Source organism: Physeter macrocephalus, chromosome 7 (genome assembly GCF_002837175.3).
Source record: "Physeter macrocephalus isolate SW-GA chromosome 7, ASM283717v5, whole genome shotgun sequence".
NCBI classification, from domain to species: domain Eukaryota; kingdom Metazoa; phylum Chordata; class Mammalia; order Artiodactyla; family Physeteridae; genus Physeter; species Physeter macrocephalus.
The window spans coordinates 55,752,254-55,771,852 of record NC_041220.1 but is presented as its reverse complement, the minus strand read 5'-3'; the positions used below and the strand labels follow the sequence as shown (position 1 = coordinate 55,771,852).

The 19,599-nt window shown below is 33.4% G+C and overlaps 1 protein-coding gene across 2 annotated transcripts in view; it reads right to left on the bottom strand.

Moving 5' to 3' along the window:
• Nucleotides 1-568: 568 nt before the first annotated feature.
• Nucleotides 569-19,599, bottom strand: part of GABRA2 (gamma-aminobutyric acid type A receptor subunit alpha2) — a 128,153-nt gene continuing 109,122 nt past the window's right edge. The window contains exons 9-11 of one of the 2 annotated variants that reach the window (XM_024132029.2): nt 11,759-11,961; nt 6,034-6,213; nt 569-2,095 (exon numbers count right to left, since the gene is read on the bottom strand). In XM_024132029.2, coding sequence (XP_023987797.1) covers nt 1,799-2,095; nt 6,034-6,213; nt 11,759-11,961 — 680 coding nt within the window. In that variant the 3' untranslated portion in view covers nt 569-1,798. The remainder of the gene's footprint in view (nt 2,096-6,033; nt 6,214-11,758; nt 11,962-19,599) is intronic. The other variant, XM_024132028.2, reaches the window with a different exon arrangement.

Here is a 19,599-nt window from a genome sequence, read left to right as displayed (position 1 = left end):
TATTAATACAATCATGCAAAGCACATAACAGAATCACACTGAAACAAAGAAAATGAAAAAAAATAAAATTTAAACAAGGCAAAGAAATAGCAGTTTTTGTTGTGATTTTGCTTATTTCCATAAGATACTCCTTTTATTGATTTTATGAACATACCTATTTATGCACTATACTGAAATACTGTACAAAACTGCAAGAAATGCCACTATTTGACTACTTACGTTTCTACAAAAACACCATCATATAGGTGTATCTATTAGTAAAAGTCAACTAATAACTGCTAATGTATATGTGAGTCAAAAGGATTTTAAGTTTGCCCAAAATGTTGAATCTAGGCATGAGACACAACTATTAATTTCTGTTAACATATTTCAGGGACATAAAGAGTATTTTTTAAATACTGAAAGGAAAATGAATTTTACTCATTAATAATTAGTAATTATATAAAATTGAAAATTGTGGTTTCTAATTTAGCTACATGTTTGTGTGTGTATCCTAATTGAGCTAATTGTGTGTGCATGTGTGTGTGTGTGTATGTGTATGTGTGTGTGTGATGTCTGTGCATGTGAACTAATCCGCAATCTGTTGGTGATGCTTTAAAGTTTCAGTTTAAAAATGTTCAACTCCTACCAAAACCTCTTCAGGTATACAAAGCTGCAAATTTGAGTCAGAGAAATTTAAAGTTGCAATTTACAAAAGCAGATTTACATGAATTCTTATCTGAAAGAGCTGCTTTCAAGACAGAAAAATGTGCCAATTAACTGCCCTTTCCTTTGTAATTAGTGGCTTCTGAGTCCTGATGAAAAGAAGCCTTAAGGCAGAATTTGCAGTAAACAGGAAAGGAGAGAATCGTATAAGTGCTAATATATATATTCTGTGACACCTATGAATTCTCATTGATGGGAGTTTTTGGCACAATTTTCTAATCCAGTATGAATGTTGCTCCACAGCAGCCAAACTGGATGTTTTTTCCAGTCTCCAGCACCAAGAAAATTTAGCTGATCAATTTCAATACAACACATACTGGAAAGAGTAAGACCTATTTATTGTCTCGTTTTTAAATTTAAGGTAGTTTTCAATGATTAAAATAATCTGTAGGATTTCAATTATTACTTTCAAATAAACTCTGATGCTAAAAATGTGATGACCATGACATTCCAATAGTTATTAAATTCTAGGCATAATGAACATCCTGTCAGGGTGACTCATAATTATTTGAATTTGTCATGCTGTAATATGTGCATGGCTATAGACACTATACAGAGTAATTAAAAGCTGATTTCAAATCTCTAGTTTTTCTTCTGATGTGTACTAAGCTTCCAATTATACTAGCAGGGATTCTGAGCACTCGGGAAGGGAACTGATGTTGCAGATATGAGGTTCTGTTATTTAGAGGAATTCGTCTTGGAACGACAATATTTACATTATAGTTAGGCAACAGTAGAAAATACTCCTATGTAAGACCTAAATCAAAAGGGTCCATAAAATGTGGTGTAGGATCTCCATTTTCATCACTGTTAGGAAAAGAGAAAATAAATCAGGTCATCTGAAATCCACTTTAAAACGGTTCCTAGGGTAAATCTTTTAAAAAGGCAATGGCCTTTTGGGCATGGAGTGCTTTCTGCCTGCAGTACCACAAGTTAGCAAATGCGTGTCTCTATTAGAGGTCTATAAGCTATGTTGCTATATACATACTGTACATGTTGGTTCACAAATTAGCAGTTATTAGTCAGACTGTACATGGCAAAACAAACCAGGTTTAATGTTGCTATACGCCCCAAAGACAACCTGTGTCTAGATTCAAGGACTGACCCCTAATACAGGTTCTCTATTTAAGTATGTAGCCCAGTAAACTAAATTAAATGTACCAAACAAAACTGGGAAAACTATTCTAGACATTCTGTCAATTTTGCTAACACTGTTGAAGGTTTTCTTGGCTTCAGCTGGCTTGTTTTCCGGCTTCTTGTTGGGTTCTGGCGTGGTTGCACTCTTGGAGATGGTGGAGAGAACTGGGTCTTTTGAAAGATTCGGGGCATAATTGGCAACTGCAACTGCATAAGCATTGTTCTGTATCATGACAGAGGCTTTTTCTTTTTTCTATTGAAAAATACAAGAATTAACAGAATGTGGGTTGAGTCTGCTTCTTAACATTTTCCAAACTCCAGTTCAAATTCTGAAGAAAAGTATCTTGATAAGCATCATTATCCATTAGAAACAAGGAATTTAGGGAAATAAATGTAGTTTATTAAGTCCTAAAACCATGAAGGAGAGGAAGCCCCCAGAGTAAATCAATGATATCATTTTCCTAGAGAACCATTTTCTTGTTGTTTACATGGAACACTGACAATCAAAAATACAACTTTAACAAATGACACATTTCTGACTCTTACAAGTCACTCAAATATTTGTTGAATGAATGTGTGAATGAATAAATGAAATGTAGACATAATTTAACACGAGGAATGATCATCTACAGTGAATGATCTCAAATTTTGAATTAATAATTTAATTTCTTTAACTTGATAATAGGATTTCTCCCCTTCATGTCAAAATCATACAGTAATGTTTTACTCAGATGGTAGGAAATTGTATCCATATACAGATGTTAGTGTAATAAATACTAAGAACATAGAAGGAAGATGAAATACAAACTTTTGGATTTCTGCCTAGCTTATCCACAACATGTTTCTCCTTATACTTCCCAGTTCAGTTCTCACCCACTTTAGTCTGGGTCACAGTTTTCTCCTGCCTGGACCAAGCAGCATTCCTTTGTACTCTTCCACTTGGCTTGACCTCATCCAATCATTAGTCAAACTACTACAACCCCCATAGGGACTTTTTAAAGACATAAATTGGATGGGGTCACCTGTCTGCTTAAATCTCTTAAATACTATCTCATGGAACTTAGAATAAAATCAACACTTCCTGCCATGGTGTCTTTTTTTGTTCATTATATACTAGTCTCACTGAAATAACTTGCATTTGGAGGACTTCTTTGTTTGATGCCTTTGGCTATGCTACTTCTGATAGGGCCAGAGTAAAGGGACAAAGTACGTAATTAAATAGTTAATCCCACTAGGGGACTGTAAGTGAAGAAAAAAGTATGGGAGACTCCTGTAAGTTAATGAACACTCTAGAAAGCAGGTTTGCTTAGCCACAAAACCAAGCAGGCTTGCTTAGCAACAAAACCATGAAACAGAAGCATGAGACATGCCCCCAAACAATAAAACAATGGTGGCATGAGACCCACATCCTGCCCAGTGAGCTCAGTAAGTTAATGTTTCCTAGGACACGTTCCTATATGCACACTAAAAACAAAAATATAAGGAAAGGTGACATACTGAAACCTGAGATGATTTCACATTTTTAGCATAGGTTACTGCCTTTTTGCTCATTTCCATTGAGGCATGACAGTCCCAGCTTGACCATGTAGGGACAAGAAAACTCACCTGCCTGACATGGAGGAGGAATTGATAATGGAAGCATGACATCTACTCAAGAATGAGGAAGAATGGGGTTTTTTCCCCCTCGCACTGTTCCTTTGATTATAAAACTGTAGCCCGCTAAGTTCTCGGGGCACAGCACCCTCTGGCCTGCCTACCTGTAAGCCTCACAAGCATCCTATTCTAATACATCACTTCTTATCTATCTCTTTGTCTCTCACTTAATTCTTTCTGCACTGAGACATAAAGAACCGGAACTCGGAGTCCCCTGAAATGCCACCTAGTGGTTTCACTTCCTCATCCTGGAATGGTTTCCCTCCATCCCATTTTCCACGTGATCAATACCCTCTCATATTGTGGTCTTGGTTGAAGCGTCACTTCCTCAGAAAGTACTTCCTAACCACTCTATCTAATGTCATCCTGGCTCCCCATCTATACTCTTTTAGAGCACCCAGTAACTTCCATCATGTCATTTTTCAAAATGAGTAAATTCTATCTTTAGTTGTGTGATTATTTGACTGACATCTTCCTTTCCTATTAGAATCTAAGTTCAGTGAAGGCTGGTGCTATTTCGGTCTTGTTCACCATTATAACCTTAGCATGATTCCTTCCATGAGGTAGGCATGTAATAGCCAAATTAATGAAACCTGAAAATATTTACTCAACATTAAATAATAATATTTAATGAAACCTGGAAAACTATTTAACTGCACTTCTGTGCTAATACAAACTCATTGCTAGTTATCTAAATGCAAACAAATTTGAGCCAGCAATGAATTATCCAAAATAGTGAATTGTGTAAATCAACAGATTTATAGGACCAATTGACCTAGAACAGAATTTCAAGTATCAGTATTTTGAATAAGAATTCTCAAAATGTCCAAGTAAAATAAGATAACAAAGGGCCTCTGAAAGCCCAGGAGGATCTGTAAACAGGCCCACATTTCCTGTCCTTCACTGGCACTGGGTTTCTCCCTCACCTCTTTCCCTTGCTGATAAGGCATTCTTCCAGACCTGGCTGGAGCATAAAAGGAAAAGGGGTGAGGGATTACCATTTGTAGCTTTATGAAAGCTATAAAACAGCTTTTCCCATGTTACACATGGAGGGTAATCCTCAAGCATATAACTGGTAGCAATGATAACTAAAACCTTGTGAGCCCTAGGATGTGTCAGGTTGAGTGTTAAGCCTAAGGGTGTCATTGGTGACAAAATTCACTACTGGATAAGAATAAGTTCTATGTTGTAACCCCAAGTTACAAAATCAGAAACAGAAGCTAAAGAGGTTTTGTGACATGACCAGGTCTCCTGTCTACTAAGTGGCTAAAAAAGCACACAAACTCAAATGTGTGTGGCTTCCAAACCTCTGCTTTAAACAGCATGCCTCGTGACTTTACCTCTGAGGAAGCTTGTGAATATCTTTTTCTCAAGATTTTCCAATTCAAGTTTATATTACTAGGTCAACCTTCTAAAAGGACTTTTTAACCCATAAAGTTCTGACATTTAGTGTTTATATTATTATTATTTCAATTATACCTAAACATCACTTAAACTGATATCGAATTGCAGAGATTGGGCAATGCAGAATTCCTAGCAAAGTTCCTGGCACAGGGCAGCCTCAAAAAATGCTTGCTTCATGATAAATGAATGACATCTACTAGAATGATTACTGTGATAATATATGTATATAGGTATATATAATGTATATAAGCATATAATGTATTTTATAGAATACAATAACCATTTATTAGATTAATAGAAATAGATTCTAATAGTGTGTTCTGCAATTCTATTATGTAATTATCCCGGGAGACTGAGAAATAATAAAATAAGCTCAACTGAAAATCAATGCTGCGGAATTTCCACGTTTGTGGAAACTGTTTCACTTGTGATTGAGACATATAAGAGTGAAGTGGGAAAATATGACTATACACTAAAACAGCAAATGATTTATTTTTATACATTATCTGGGGAAAAAAAGTAAATTATGCTGCTTTAGAATCAGTGGATGCTGTTACTTAAGTGGAATGAAAAGGGAATATAACCCATACTAATTAAACTTTCTATTTTTTAAATGATGTTTTATAAGAATCAGAATATTCTGAGGTTATTACTTTATTAGAGTGTCTAAATATATAATTAAAATTTTAAGTCTGGATAATTCCTGATTACAGAAATCAAAACATCTTACACCATTGTGCTCCACAACGGGAGAGGCCACAGCAGTGAGAGGCCAGTGTACCGCAAAAAAAAAAAAAAAAAAAAAAAATAGACACCTAGTAGTGAAGTGACCTAGGATATAAATGAAAATAACAATCACATAGTTTCAGAGTTGGAAAGAATCTCAGAGACTGAATAAGGAAATGGAGCTTAGAATAAGGAAATGGAGCTCTCATAAATACAACAGTCTTTGGAGAAAACCCCAGGTTTACAAAGTGGCAAATTTATGCTCTTTCTACATACCATGTTGCTTTTTTACAGTCATTGTGGCTACTAGAAAGCCTATTACTTGTAAAACAACAACATGCTCCCTTGTCAGATAATGCTATTGTTAACTGTCTGCTAACCATCCTGACTGAGAAAAGTGATACTTACAGAAGATTGTTTGAAGGTTATACAGTCCATCCACTTCTCTAAGTACTCTAAAGTCTTTCCTTGGATTAAACTGGGCCATGAGAAAGCTATATACTTGGACCATATTAGCTTAGCTCCTTGAAGAATTGCCTTCACTGAGTTGTATATTAATGTAATGCCTTCAGCTTTTATTGAAGGGGACTACAAGAAACATCAATATGAAATTCATTACTGCTTTTATTGGGAAAATGTTGACATTACTTGCAATAGCACCCAACTTTCCCTAATATAAAACCCATATGATATTATTTAAAAAAAGAGATTTTTAGTATAGGACAATCGTTCTTTCTGAGAAAATTTATACATCCATTTTTTGGTTAAAGAAAGATAAGTTTCACCCATGGTTTACTCTCATAGCCAAGAAGCTCAAGATTTGAATCTCAGCATACTCTAGCTATGAACTACAGTTAATGTCTGGCCCAAATGGTGGACATATTTGCAGTCTATTTTCCTTCATTCTGATTTTCTACTTCTATTTATATCTTATTATAATAATTTAAGTACATGCATTCTTTTGGTAAACTGCCTGAAATGCTCTTGGAACAAGACATGATGATTAAAAATGCGTATAAATGAATAAAAACACTTGAAATACGATGTTTTCTATGAATTGCATGGGGTGAATCACAAAACAATGGCACATTTCCTGTTAGTTTGGATATTATGGTGCTATGCCTATATTTCAAGTAATTTAATATATAGTGTATTTCCAGAGAATATGCTTTTCTTGGCCAATGTAGAACCACTGACTCAGATTTAGAAATAAAAACAATCTCAAGAGGCTAAAGGTATTTTTAAAAATTTAATTCAAATAAACTATGTGCTAATTGCTCTGTCAGGTATTGGCAGAGAAATAATGAATAAGACAAAACTATTATCCTCTTAGATCAGGTAACCTACTGTTAGAAACAGATTTGTTTATAATAAAAGTATAATTTAATGAGGTTACATAAAAGAAATTCATGCCAGGTACTGTAGAAAGATAATGGGGGGATGGAAATTAGATACAATTGGATAGATTTGAAGGAATAAGTAGTTCATCAGTTAGAAAAGAAAGGAGAAGGCATTTTAGCAAGAGGGAAGAACACATCTAATACCATGGAGATGTGTAGGGGCATGGAATTGGGAGATGTTTTTAATGGCTAGAGGAAGCATATGAGCATGGACTTTAGATTTGTGTTCAATCTTGGATTCACCACTTATTAGATGTGTGATCCTGAGCAAGTAATTTTACTTGACCAATCTTATATTCCCTCATTTCTAACATGGAAATATTCCCAGGCACATAGTAGTAAGTGCACAATAAATAACACACACACAAAATTTCTTATTATTCATCATGTAAACAAATATATGAGAAGGCTATATATTTGGACCATATTAGCTGAGCTGCTTGAAGAATTGCTTTCAAAAATTCATTAAAGAGCTTAAAAATTAAATGAACAGATTTTTGTTTTAGAAAGATAACTCTGTCACTACTGTAGAGGATGGATGAAAGGGAGACATGATTTAGAGATAATGAGGAATAAAGAGTCTCAAAATAATGAGAGATGGCAAAGGCATGGTCTATGACATATAGGTAGGAGAATGGACACCATTCAATGACTGATTAGGTCTTAAGGGTAACTTCCAAGTTGTTGGTTTCTGAGATTAGGTTTTGCCATGAACTGAGGTATATATGAAAAAAAAAAATAGGCATTTAGGAGATTTTTTGTTTGTTTGTTGTTTCTTTCACCTTTTAAAAGAGATATGTAAAGACTGAAATGTCATATTCGTGTAGAAATGCCTAGGGAACAGGTTGGATATATGAGCTTGGAAGTTAAAAGAAAGGTATGGAGTATAGCTGTAGATAATAACTGTGGAAGGTAAGATAAAGGTGTTGGCTATAGTTGTGATTTGGTTATACTTCATTAATTCATACCATATTTATTGAGCAACTAATATATACTAACTAGGCCCTGTGCGAAGGGACAAGGATAAATGATTTATTAAAATAAACGTGGTCATTGTTATGATCAGTGAAGGAGGTGGGATATAAACGTGCAATTACAAACTGTGGTAAAGAATTAAATGCAAAAGAGCAGGATACTATACACACTTATAAAGTGATCTAATTATTCAGGGGTGTGGGGAGCAAGTGTTCAGAAATTTCCTGAGGATTGGTATATGTGCTGAAGATGAGTAGGTTTTACCTATTTGGATATAATAAATAATGAACAGTGTGCTTGGTGTTGCTGACATTCCTACAAGTATTGTCAGTAAAATCCTTAAAGTGAGAATCACATATGAATAGTAAAAACAAAAACATAAAATAAATGTAAATGACTATCTTTGGGGATAAACAACAGCAGATGCTAAGAAGATTGGATCTACTCTGAACTCAGGCAAAGAATCTCAAAGAACAGAATGAATAGTGGTAGCTGCCAAGATTTGAGGAAGGAAGTTGATATTCTAAGGCCTGTTTTAAAGGCCTAACAGAAGAGAAAAAGTTGCTGACTTGGGCCTGAAATGGAATCTTGGAGTATAACAGTATTCAATAGGTTCAATGGGGATCCCTTAAGAAAAATGGAAAATTATCTTACCTGAAAATGTAGAGGTCGTTGCTGTCCTTAAGTTATAGGACAATGAATGGAAAGAATTACAGTGAGCTGAGAATTAAACTAGAAGTGAGAACATACACATTATAAGCAATGTTTTCAAAAAGCTTGAATGGAGAAAAAGAGGGTGGAATCTGATAATGGGGGAATGGGTGACATACAATCTGGAGAGAGTTTTGGTTTTGCCTTTATGGTAAATTAAACATATTAAGCATCTTCAGAAACTTAAAGTAAGGAGACAATTGAAAAGGAGAAGATAGCTTTGAAGAAGTAAGAGAAGAAAATAAGAACTGATGCTTCAAGATTGAAAAAGGAACAAGAAGAAAAGAATCAAGAGATGGGGTGGAAGTCTTGAGGAAGTGGAAGAACATTGAGTGTAAGAGAAGGTTCTAGAAGAACTTGGGAGGTTGCATAAGTAGATATTTTCTTATATGGAAGGGCATAAATATTTGCCCTTCCATATAAGTTGGATTATTCGATCCACCACTACATTTTTAGAATGATAAAATTTTGTTGACTAATTTCACACCTGAGGCTAAAGGTATAGTGTACACACTTGTGCAAGATCACTGAGCAAGGTAGGCTTTGTCTTCTAATAGAGGGCTCAAATGTGTCTTGAATATGAAGTGAGTGGATTTATTTATTTATTTGCAAAAACTAACATTAAAGATCAACAGAGCACAATCTACATGAAAACTGTATGTCAAATACATATCTCTTTCTTTCAAACATATAATATTAATATGAATCTCTGAGTGATTATTCTTATGAGACAAATTAATACTTGCCAGTTAACAAACCTTTAATAACTTTTTATATACTCTTTGGATTGACAGATAATTTAAGTGCATTTACTCATGTTTACTAACTTCAAAAAAGAGGACTTCCTCCAGTCTGGTTAAACTGAAAGGATGCCAATTTGGCCAATGGATAAAAACTTTGTATTTCAGGAAAATTATTGTTCTCCACTTAATTAAATCTAAGGATAACTAAAGCAGAGGTAAATTGCACTGAAATATTTTTTTTAGGCAGATGTGCTAGTTTGGGGCACTATACTAGATTTCCTTTTAGTTCTAAGGACCTGGTTACTTCCAAGGTAGGTTTAGGAAATACCTCCCCAGATTCATTTCAATCATGAAAATGGATTGAGTACCCATTGATAAATTCACCACTGTAAAGTTTTAAAAGACTTTCCATGAAGGCAAAGAAGTCTTCTCATTGGTATTACATTGCCAGATTTAATATCAGAAACTTATTTATTCTTTTATTCAACGAAACTTTCTGAAGTGCCTACTAAGTGACTGACACTGTGCTTGGCACTCTAGCTGCGGAAAAGTGATTAAGAACAAGCAAGGTGCCTGATATAATGTTCCCTTTAACTTATCCACTGAACTTGAACCACTTATTACTGAAATAATACAAATTTGTTAGTTGTTTTCCTGCAAATTAGGTTGGAACATAAATGATTTCAACCTAGATTTAGCTTCACTATGTGTGATCTGCTATGTGGGTGGAGTTAAATCCAGTATTCATCAGTAGTAGGTTATTGCTTTTAGAATGCATTATCAAGAATGTGTTTTTCGCATTTATAGGTACTTCTCTTTTCCAAGTTCAGGGGGTGAGAAGGCATATTATTTGATATGCCAAATCACAATATCAATTTGATTGACACCCTCATCGCATTAAAAATAATATATCAGTATATTTCTACACAGGGCATTTACACTACAAACCACTATTTATCTTTTGTGACTTATTTACAAAGCATTTTATCTTCAAAAAATGTTAGTATGAAAGGCATGTGTAACTAATATAAAAAGAAGGAATTGCATAGATAGCAATGGAAAAGCAGTATATTTTATGGGGAATGAAAACATCAATCAACAAACAGTAGAATGCAATGGAAATGGTAAAATAACCTAGAAGTTAAGCATGGAAAATTAATCAGATTCCCTTTAATATTTACTAATTGGCTATTAGTATACAAAACATAGCTTATAAAATGAAATAAACCAGCACTCTTATGAGAACTTTTACAGTTTACAAAATTAGGGAAAAAGAGCAAGACTTTTAAACTCTAACATCAGCTGTTGGTACACTTTAACTGCAATATTGTCATAGAAATTTGAAAAAAGAATTGTATTCAAATAACTGAAGAGGAAAATCAGCAAGTATGTTATTCCAAATTTAATGGAAGGGTATTCAGGTAGATATTTTATTTAAAAGGAGCTCTCCAAGTAGAACACTTTACTATTATTAAACTACTTTATATCTCATTGTAATATATACAAAGCCTCATCTTAAGACAGATGAATAATAATCTATAGACTAAGAAAGGGAATGGCTATTTATCAATGCACAAAACTCTCACTTCCTTCAGTACCTGAAACCTAAAAATAGACACCTGAAATAATTACCAAAGAAGTTAATCTTCAAAACAAATACTTTTTCTCTTATAGACTGCAGGAGCAACTTAAAATGTCTAGGCATTCCTACCTAGTTACCTATTCCATACAACATGGGAGAGATTACGATGCTGCCAGTCTTTTACATCCAAGCAACAGAGATGGGGGTAGGTGAAGAGTAACTCAGCCCACTTGACAGGGCCTGAAATTCTATAACTGGTAAAGTTAATGCCCACTTTTCTTTTCCAAATCTTTTTCCTATAAACCAGCGTGGTTAAGAGCATGAATTTAATGGTCAGGCAGATCTGGGTTTAAGTATACTTATTAACTTGTGTGAGCTTGAGCAAGTAAATGACTTCACTCAGCCATCCATAGCTTCTTCATCAGAATAAAATGAGAATTAAAAAGAAACCCTAGTTATAAAGTTGTAAAGATTACATGAGAGAACATATATAAAAAACTTAGCACAGTGCCTGACACACAGAGCTCAAAAGATGCTAGGAAGTGGTTTTAACAGAAGTAATACTACCAGCCCTCCTAAAGGATTTCAGGCAAGAGCGTAATTTGAAAGAAATCTTTTATGTTTGAATGTTCTTAATGTCAGTTTTGAGGAACAGTATCTGTTGCAAGCTAAATCCGTTGGGGGATTCTCTTAATCACGGTGAGAAGGAAGTTCTCACTTACCTTGTCGTTTACTACACTCTTTCCATCCCAAGCCCATCCTCTTTTGGTGAAGTAATTAACAGTTGCAAATTCAATTAGGGCAGAGAACACAAATGCATAACAAACAGCAATAAACCAGTCCATGGCAGTTGCATAAGCGACTTTGGGGAGAGAATTCCGAGCACTGATGCTTAGAGTTGTCATTGTTAGAACAGTTGTTACTCCTGCAGAAAGATAGGAAGCAAAAACATCAACAAATACCAGCAGGACAGCATTGGAAATACTTTTTTTTTTTTTCCCAAAGGTACTTTCAGTGCCACCTCTAGCCACTAAAAAAGAAAACAAAAATCTTCAGAAAGAAAACAGTGCAAAGTTAATTATTGTAAATGGTTATACTTTTTGAAGTGATGACTCTGAAATGCTTTCATTTTTCATTGTTGTATGTATGAATCTCCTTTTTCTCTTAAATACCACTGAGGTTAGAAAGACTGGTGAAACTGAAGTAGAATTTCCTATGAGGAAAGAAGGACTTGAAATTGACCCATTGTCCATTAACATGAATTTTAAAAAAATCTTTCACAAAGCCTCACATTAATTTGTTCATCATTTATTTGAATCATTCTAAGCAGACGACCAATCAAACACACTGGTAGTCACAATAGAACTATGATTAAGAAGTTCTTCATTCTAAATATAGCTATCTAAGTATGAAATTAATTCTGTATTGCCTAGCATTGTGAGGTCATAATTTCTTTCATAATGAAGCTTAGAATCTGCAGAAAATAAAACAAGCATCTAAATCCCAAACCTTATAAAATTTAAATCACTAAAAAGGTATATTTTATACCTTTGTTGGTTTAAAAAATAATTTCGTTCCTTGCATTATAAAGCTTTTCTGCCTATAGTCAGGGAAGTCACAATGGTTAAGTGAAAAGAAAGCAATAACTCAGAAGCCAGTCACAGTATCAGCAGGTCAAAATGTCTACAATTACCTGTTTTATCAGAGATTCAAGAGAGGATTAGTTATGTACATAGGGGATACATTAAATTAAAAGACAATTGAAATGTTAAAGAAATGTTCATTCATATACTGAAATTTTTTATATTTTATTTTTTACTTTCCCTTAGGATAAATAAAACAGCCTTTTTTCTCACTTACCATAGAGTTAGAAGTTCAAAATAGCAATAATTCTATTTAATCATGAGTGAATGCATCTGGGAACATGATAGTAGTAGTAGGGATAAAAGGTAGAAAAATAAATTTAGCTCACCTGCTGCTGACTCAATATTAAAAAACACATTTACAGAAATACATTGTGTTTGCGTGCATAAAACTGAAAGGTTTTAGATGGTGTCTTCTTTTGAGAATTTGGTAGAGGAGAAAAATTATATAGAACACAAGCCAGATACACCCACACATACCCATGAACACAACCCATATCCACCTGTACACACACACACACACATATATATACATGGCAATGCAAATGATGAATCGATATATGAAAATATATTTAACTTCACCAGCAGTCAAGGAAAAAAAAAGCAATAATGAGATAGCTTTTCAAAACAATATTGTCAGCAAAATGTTAGCAAAACTTTAAAAGATTGATACTATCCTGGCATTGAAGAGGATGCAGAGCAATTGACATTCTCTTTAATAGGGATTACAAATATCTAAGAGACTGTTGTCTAATCTGAGGTCATAAAGATTTAGGCCTATATTTTCTTTTGAGTTTTATAGTTTTAGTTCTTACATTTAGGTCTTTGGTCCTTTTTGAGGTGATTTTTGTGTATGGTAGATATCCAAATTCATTCTTTCTCATGTGGATAGCCAGTGGGCCCAGCAACATTTGCTGAAAAGACTTTTCTTTCCCCATTAAATGATCTTAGCACTGTTGATGAAATCAATTGATCATAGATATATAGGTTTACTCTGGACTTTCAATTCTATTCCTTTAATCTACATGTCTGTCCTTATGCAAATTTCACAGTTTGATAACTTATAGCTTTAGAGTAAGTGCTGAAATTGGGAAGCAGGAGTTCTCCAAATTTCTTATTCTTTTTTAAGATTGTTTTAGTTTTTCAGGGTCCCTTACACTTTCCTATGATTTTATGGTCAGTTGCTCATTTTTTCAAAAATGGTCATTGGAGTTTTGATAGGTACTGCATTGAATTCCTTGTTTGGGGAAGTATTACCATCTTAACTACATTAAGTCTTCCAATTCCCAAACATGGGATACATATCTATCCATTTTAATCACATACATATATAATCTTCATTTATTTAGAACTTTAATTTCTTTCAGCAACATTTTATAGTTCTCAGTATACAAGTTTTTCATCTTTAAACTTATTTATAGGCATTTTATTCATTTGGCTGTTACATAAATAAAAATATCTTCTTCTTAATTTCCTTTTCAGATTGGTCATTGCTAGTGTATACAAACAAAACTGATTTTTTTAATGTTGAGCTTGTACCCTGAAACTTTGCTGAATGTATTAGATCTAATAGTTTTTATGTGGTTTAATAAATTTTTCTATGTATAAGAACATGTGATCATGTGATCTGCAAATAGAGTTTTACTTCTTCCTTTCCAAATTGGATGCCTTTTATTTGTTTTTCTTGCCTAACTGCCCTAACTAAAGCCTGAAGTATGATGTTGAATAGAATTAGTGAAAGCAGACATCCTTGTTTTGTTCCTGATGTTAGAGCAAAGACTTTTAATCTTTCACCTCTAAGTGTGATGTTAGCTGTGGGCTTTTCTTTGATCCTCTTTGTTGGGTTAAAAAAGTCCTTTTCTAGTGCCAGTTTGTTGACTGTTTTTATCATGAAAGATGTTTCATTTTGTTTTTCAGAATCTACTGAGATGATTTTGTGTTTTTTCATATTTCATAAATATGTTTGGTATTACATTGATTGCTTTTTGTATGTTGAACCAACCTTACATTCCTGAGATAAATTCTACTTAGTCACAGTGTGCAATCCTTTTTATATGTGGCTGGTTTCAGTTTGTTAGTTTCTTGTTGAGGACATTAACATCTTTATTCATAAGGGATATTGACCTGCAGGGTTTTTTATTTCCCTTGTGATTTCTTTGTCTGGTTTTGGTATCTTGGCAAAATGGCTCCATAGAATGAGTCAAGAAGTTCCCTCATCTATTTTTTCAAAGACTTTGAGAAAGAATGGTGTTAATTCTTTCAATATTTGGTAGAATTAACCAGGAAAGCCATCGGCCTTAGGCTTTTATTGATTTTTTTGATTACCCACTTCATGGCTTTACTTGTTATAGATTTATTCAGATTCTTCAGTCAGCTTTGGTAACTTTCTGATTTGAGGAATTCGTCCAGGTTATATAATTTTTTGGCATACAGTTGTTCACAGATTCCCTTATAATTCTTTTAATTTCTACAAGGTCAGTTGTAATGTGCCCTCTTATTTCCTGATTTTAAAATTTTGAGTCTTCTCTGTTTTTTTTCTTGATCAGTCTAGCTAAAGACTTGACAATTTTGTTGACATTTTCAAAAACCAACTTGTGGTTCTATGTTGATTTTCTCTATGGTTATTTCTATTCTCTATTCCATTTATCTCTGTTCTAATTTTTATTAATTCCCTCCTTCTTGCTTTGGGTTGCATATGCACTTTTTTTTTTTAGTTTTTAAGGTGGAAAGTCAGGATATTAATTTGAGATCTAAAAAAAAATAATGTAGATGTTTACAACCATAAAATTATCTTTGAGAAATGCCTTTGTTGTATCCCACAAGTTATGGTATGTTGTATTTTCATTTCCATTCATTCTAAAGTATTTTCTACTATCTCTGTGATTTCTTCTTTGACCCAATGGTTATTTAGAAGTTTCTTATTTAATTTCTACATATTTGTAAATTTTCAAATTTTTATCTATTATTGATTTCTAATTTCATTCCATTGTGGTCAGAGACCATGCATTGTATGATTTCAATCTTTAAATTTATTGAGAATTGTTTGTGGACTAATGCATTGTCTTCCTGAAGAATGTTCCATGTACACTTAAGAAGAATGTACATTCTGCTTTTTTTGGGTGGAGTATTCTATAGATGTCTGCTAGATATGGCTGGCTTATACTGACATTCAGGTCTTCTATCTTCTAGTTCTAGCCACTATTGAAAGTGGGGCATTGAACTCTTCAACTATTATTTTTGGACTGTTAATTTCTCCCTTCAATTTTGTCAATTTATAGTCATGTATTTTAGGCTTTTTTGCTGAGTGCATATATATTTATAATTGTTATAACTTCTTGATTGACTCTTTTATCATTATTTTATATTCTTATTTGCCTCTGGGAAAGTTTATTGCTTCAAAATCCATTTTGTCTGTTATCAGTGTGAACAATCAAGCTCTTTTTTTGGTTATATACTATTTCCATCCTTTTATTTTACTCTTATTTGTATTTTTGAATTTAAAGTTAGTCTCTTGTAGACAGCATATAGTAGGATCATTTTTTATTTTTTGTTTTTTATCCATTCAGCCAATTTCTGCATTTTAACTGATGGATTTAATCTATTCACATATAACATAATTTCTGGTAAGAGAAAAGTTACTTCTGCCATTTTCTATAGGTATTTTATATTTTTGTTTTTTAGTTCCTTCATTACTTCCTTATCTTGTGTTAGATATTTTTTAATGTACCATTTTAATTCCCTTGCTATTTCTTTTACTATATGTGTTTGAGTTATTCTCTTAGTGTTTGCCCTTGGGGATTAAAATGTCTAATTTGAATTAATACAAACTAAATATCAAGAGTATACTAAAAATTGCTCCTTTATAGCTCCATGCCCATCTTTATGCTGTTATTACCACAAATTACATTTTTACATTGTGTGCCCATCAATATAGATGTACAATTCTTGCTTTGTGCAGTTGTCTTTCAAATCAGAAATAAGGACTTACAAACAAAAAAATACATATTTATACTGTCTTTTATATTCACCTGTTATTTATTTCTTTCTCTGGATTTGAGTTACTGTCCTTTCATTTCAGCCTTAACGGTTTTCTTTAGCATTTCTTGTGTGACAGTTCTGCCATTGACAAAACTCATTCATTTTTTGTTTATCTGGGAATATCTTAATTTTTGAAGTGTAGTTTTGATGCATATAGAGTTCTTGTTTGAGAGTCTTTTTCTTTTGACACTTTGAATATGATATCTTACTGTCTCCCGGCCTCCATGCTTTCTGATGATTTGTTAGCTGTTAATCATATTGAGAGTTCTCTTTACATGAGGCATCACTTTTCTTTAAACGGTTTCAAGATTCTCTTTTATTCCAGTTTGATTCGGATGTATCTATTCGTGGGTCTCTTTAAATTTATTCTACTGCTGGTTTACTGAGCTTCTTGAATGTGTTGATTTGTGTTTTTCATTAAATTTGAAAGTTTTTGGCCACTATTTCTTCAAATATTTTTAAAACCTTTATCTCTATCCTTTCCTTCTGTGACTACCATTATACATATACTGACATGCTTGATAATATGCCTCAAGTGTCTTGGGCACTGATTATTTTTCCTCATTTTTTTCCTTTCTGTTCCTCATACTTAAGAATCTTAATTGACCTATCTCTGAATTCATTGATTCCTTCTTCTGACTGCTTAAATCTAATGTTAAGCTCTTCTAGTAAATTTTTCTTTTCAGTTATGGTACTTTTGAATTACAGAATTTCTACTTGTTTACTTTTTATAATTTCTATCTATTGATTTGATATTCTCTGGTGAGACATCATTATTATACTCTTCTTTCATTCTTTAGACATGGTTTTCTTTAGCTCTTCTATTTTAACTAATGTAGCTTATTTAAAGTCTGTCTACTTAGCCCAACACATGGGCTTCCTTAGGTACAGTTTCTAATGAATCTTTTTTTTTGGTAAATGGGCTATAATTTTTTTTAATTTGCAGAACTTATATTTTTGTTGTAAACTGGACTTTGAATACTGTAATGTGGCAATTCTGGAAATCATATTCTTGCCCTCTCCAGGGTCTTTTGTCAATTGCTGCTTGTTGTATTTATTGTCTCTGTTTGTTTAGTGACTTTTCTTAACTAATTCTGTAAAGTCTGTATTATTTTCATTTGGGACCACTTAAGTCTCTGTTTTCTTAGCTTAGTAGTCATCTAATGATTGCATAGAGTTTTTCTGAAACACTTGAAACCAAAAAAATCTCTCAGTCTTTGTCAGGTGATTCTGTGTGCAGGTTGGGATATGTCTTCATCATTCAACCAGGCAGTTTACAACTCTGCCTTCGCATCCACTTCCTGCTTGTGTAGAGGCTCAAGGTCAACAAAAGGGGAGAGCTTTGAGCTTCCTCAGTCTTTTTTTGTGTACTCACATAGCTCTATGTATGCATGTGGCCTTCTAGATTACAGGAAATATGTCAGTGCTTTTCAAATCACTTATGTACAATTCATTCACCAGCTTTTCCTCTCAAACCTTTTGGTTAGCCCATTGTTTGCCCCAGATGTTATCCACTGCCTCAGGCAGAAGCAGCTAAAATATTTGCCTGGAAATGCTTTCAGTATGCATCCTTCAGGTGGTAGCTTTGGCACTGGGGGAATTCTGAGTCAAGTGAAATAAAAACAAGCTTTTTGAGAAGATCTTCCAGGGAGGCATCATACAGATGAAGTAATGATAATTTTTTTTGGATGAGCTCCATTTTCCTCCTTCTGGTACCAGGAATTCAGGCTTTATTTTCAAGACTACCACTTAGGTAGGGAGTGGGTATAGGACTAATGTAAGTTGCAACACCATAAGATTACTATTCTTTACCAAGATTCTACCATTTTTCTTGAATACATGTACTCAGGATTGCAAGCTGTTGGCTAGTTTCCAAAGTTCTGAAAAAGCTGATTATAACAGTTTTACCAGTTTCTTATTGCTTTTATGAAGATGTGGGATTTTAGTATTTCTTATTCCACAGTTTTTGGTGATGTCACTTCTAGCATTTTGAGGGTGTACCCTGAGACCTAGGAGTTATCTTTCTAGATAAGCCAGGGCAGTATAAAATACTGGATAACAGTATAGATATTTCCTCAGAAGGCCTTATCATCAGATGGCTTGTGTTTGAATTCTGGCTCCATTACTTGCTGCCTGTGTGATTTTGAGCAAGTTTCTCAACTATTCTCATTATGTTCATCTTCAAAATAGAATTTTAGACTATATCTACTTCAGAAGAACGTTGTGATGGTTAAGTATGCATTTACCACAAAGCCTGGAACATTGTAGGAATTTATTAAATGTTACTTATTTTACTTCTCTTTTTCATTGTTATTACTATTGCATCTATCAGAAATCTACTTTACTTAAATGATAACAGAAAAATATTTAAAGGTAAATGATACACAAGGCCCTTTACATGAACACTGCTTATAAAAGTAAGAAAGTGGCAAAAGTGGCATAGTCAGTGTTTGGGAAATAGTTTAATAAATTGTTGAATACCTACATTAGTAATACCAATACAATATTGAAAATAATAAAGTTGGGCTATACATTGACAGCAAAAAATCTACAATACATTTTGCTTAAAAGTGTTTCATGATTCAAGATTCATTAAAATACACACAAATGGATTTGTGCATCAATATAGATATACTGCATGAACTTAGTAAAAAGAAAAAATCAGAAAAGACACTCATCTTAAGTTACCACTTTGGTAACTTGGTTTGGAATGATGAAACAGAACTGGACTTGTGACTGATTTTTCATTCTTTTATTTTTTTTGGTATTCTATCAGGTAAATATAAAAGGACAAAATCTCTAAGGATACAATCTAAGACAATAATATTAGTTATTTTGGGGAATTAACATTGAAGGAAAGTAATTTTTAAAAATTTTTCCTG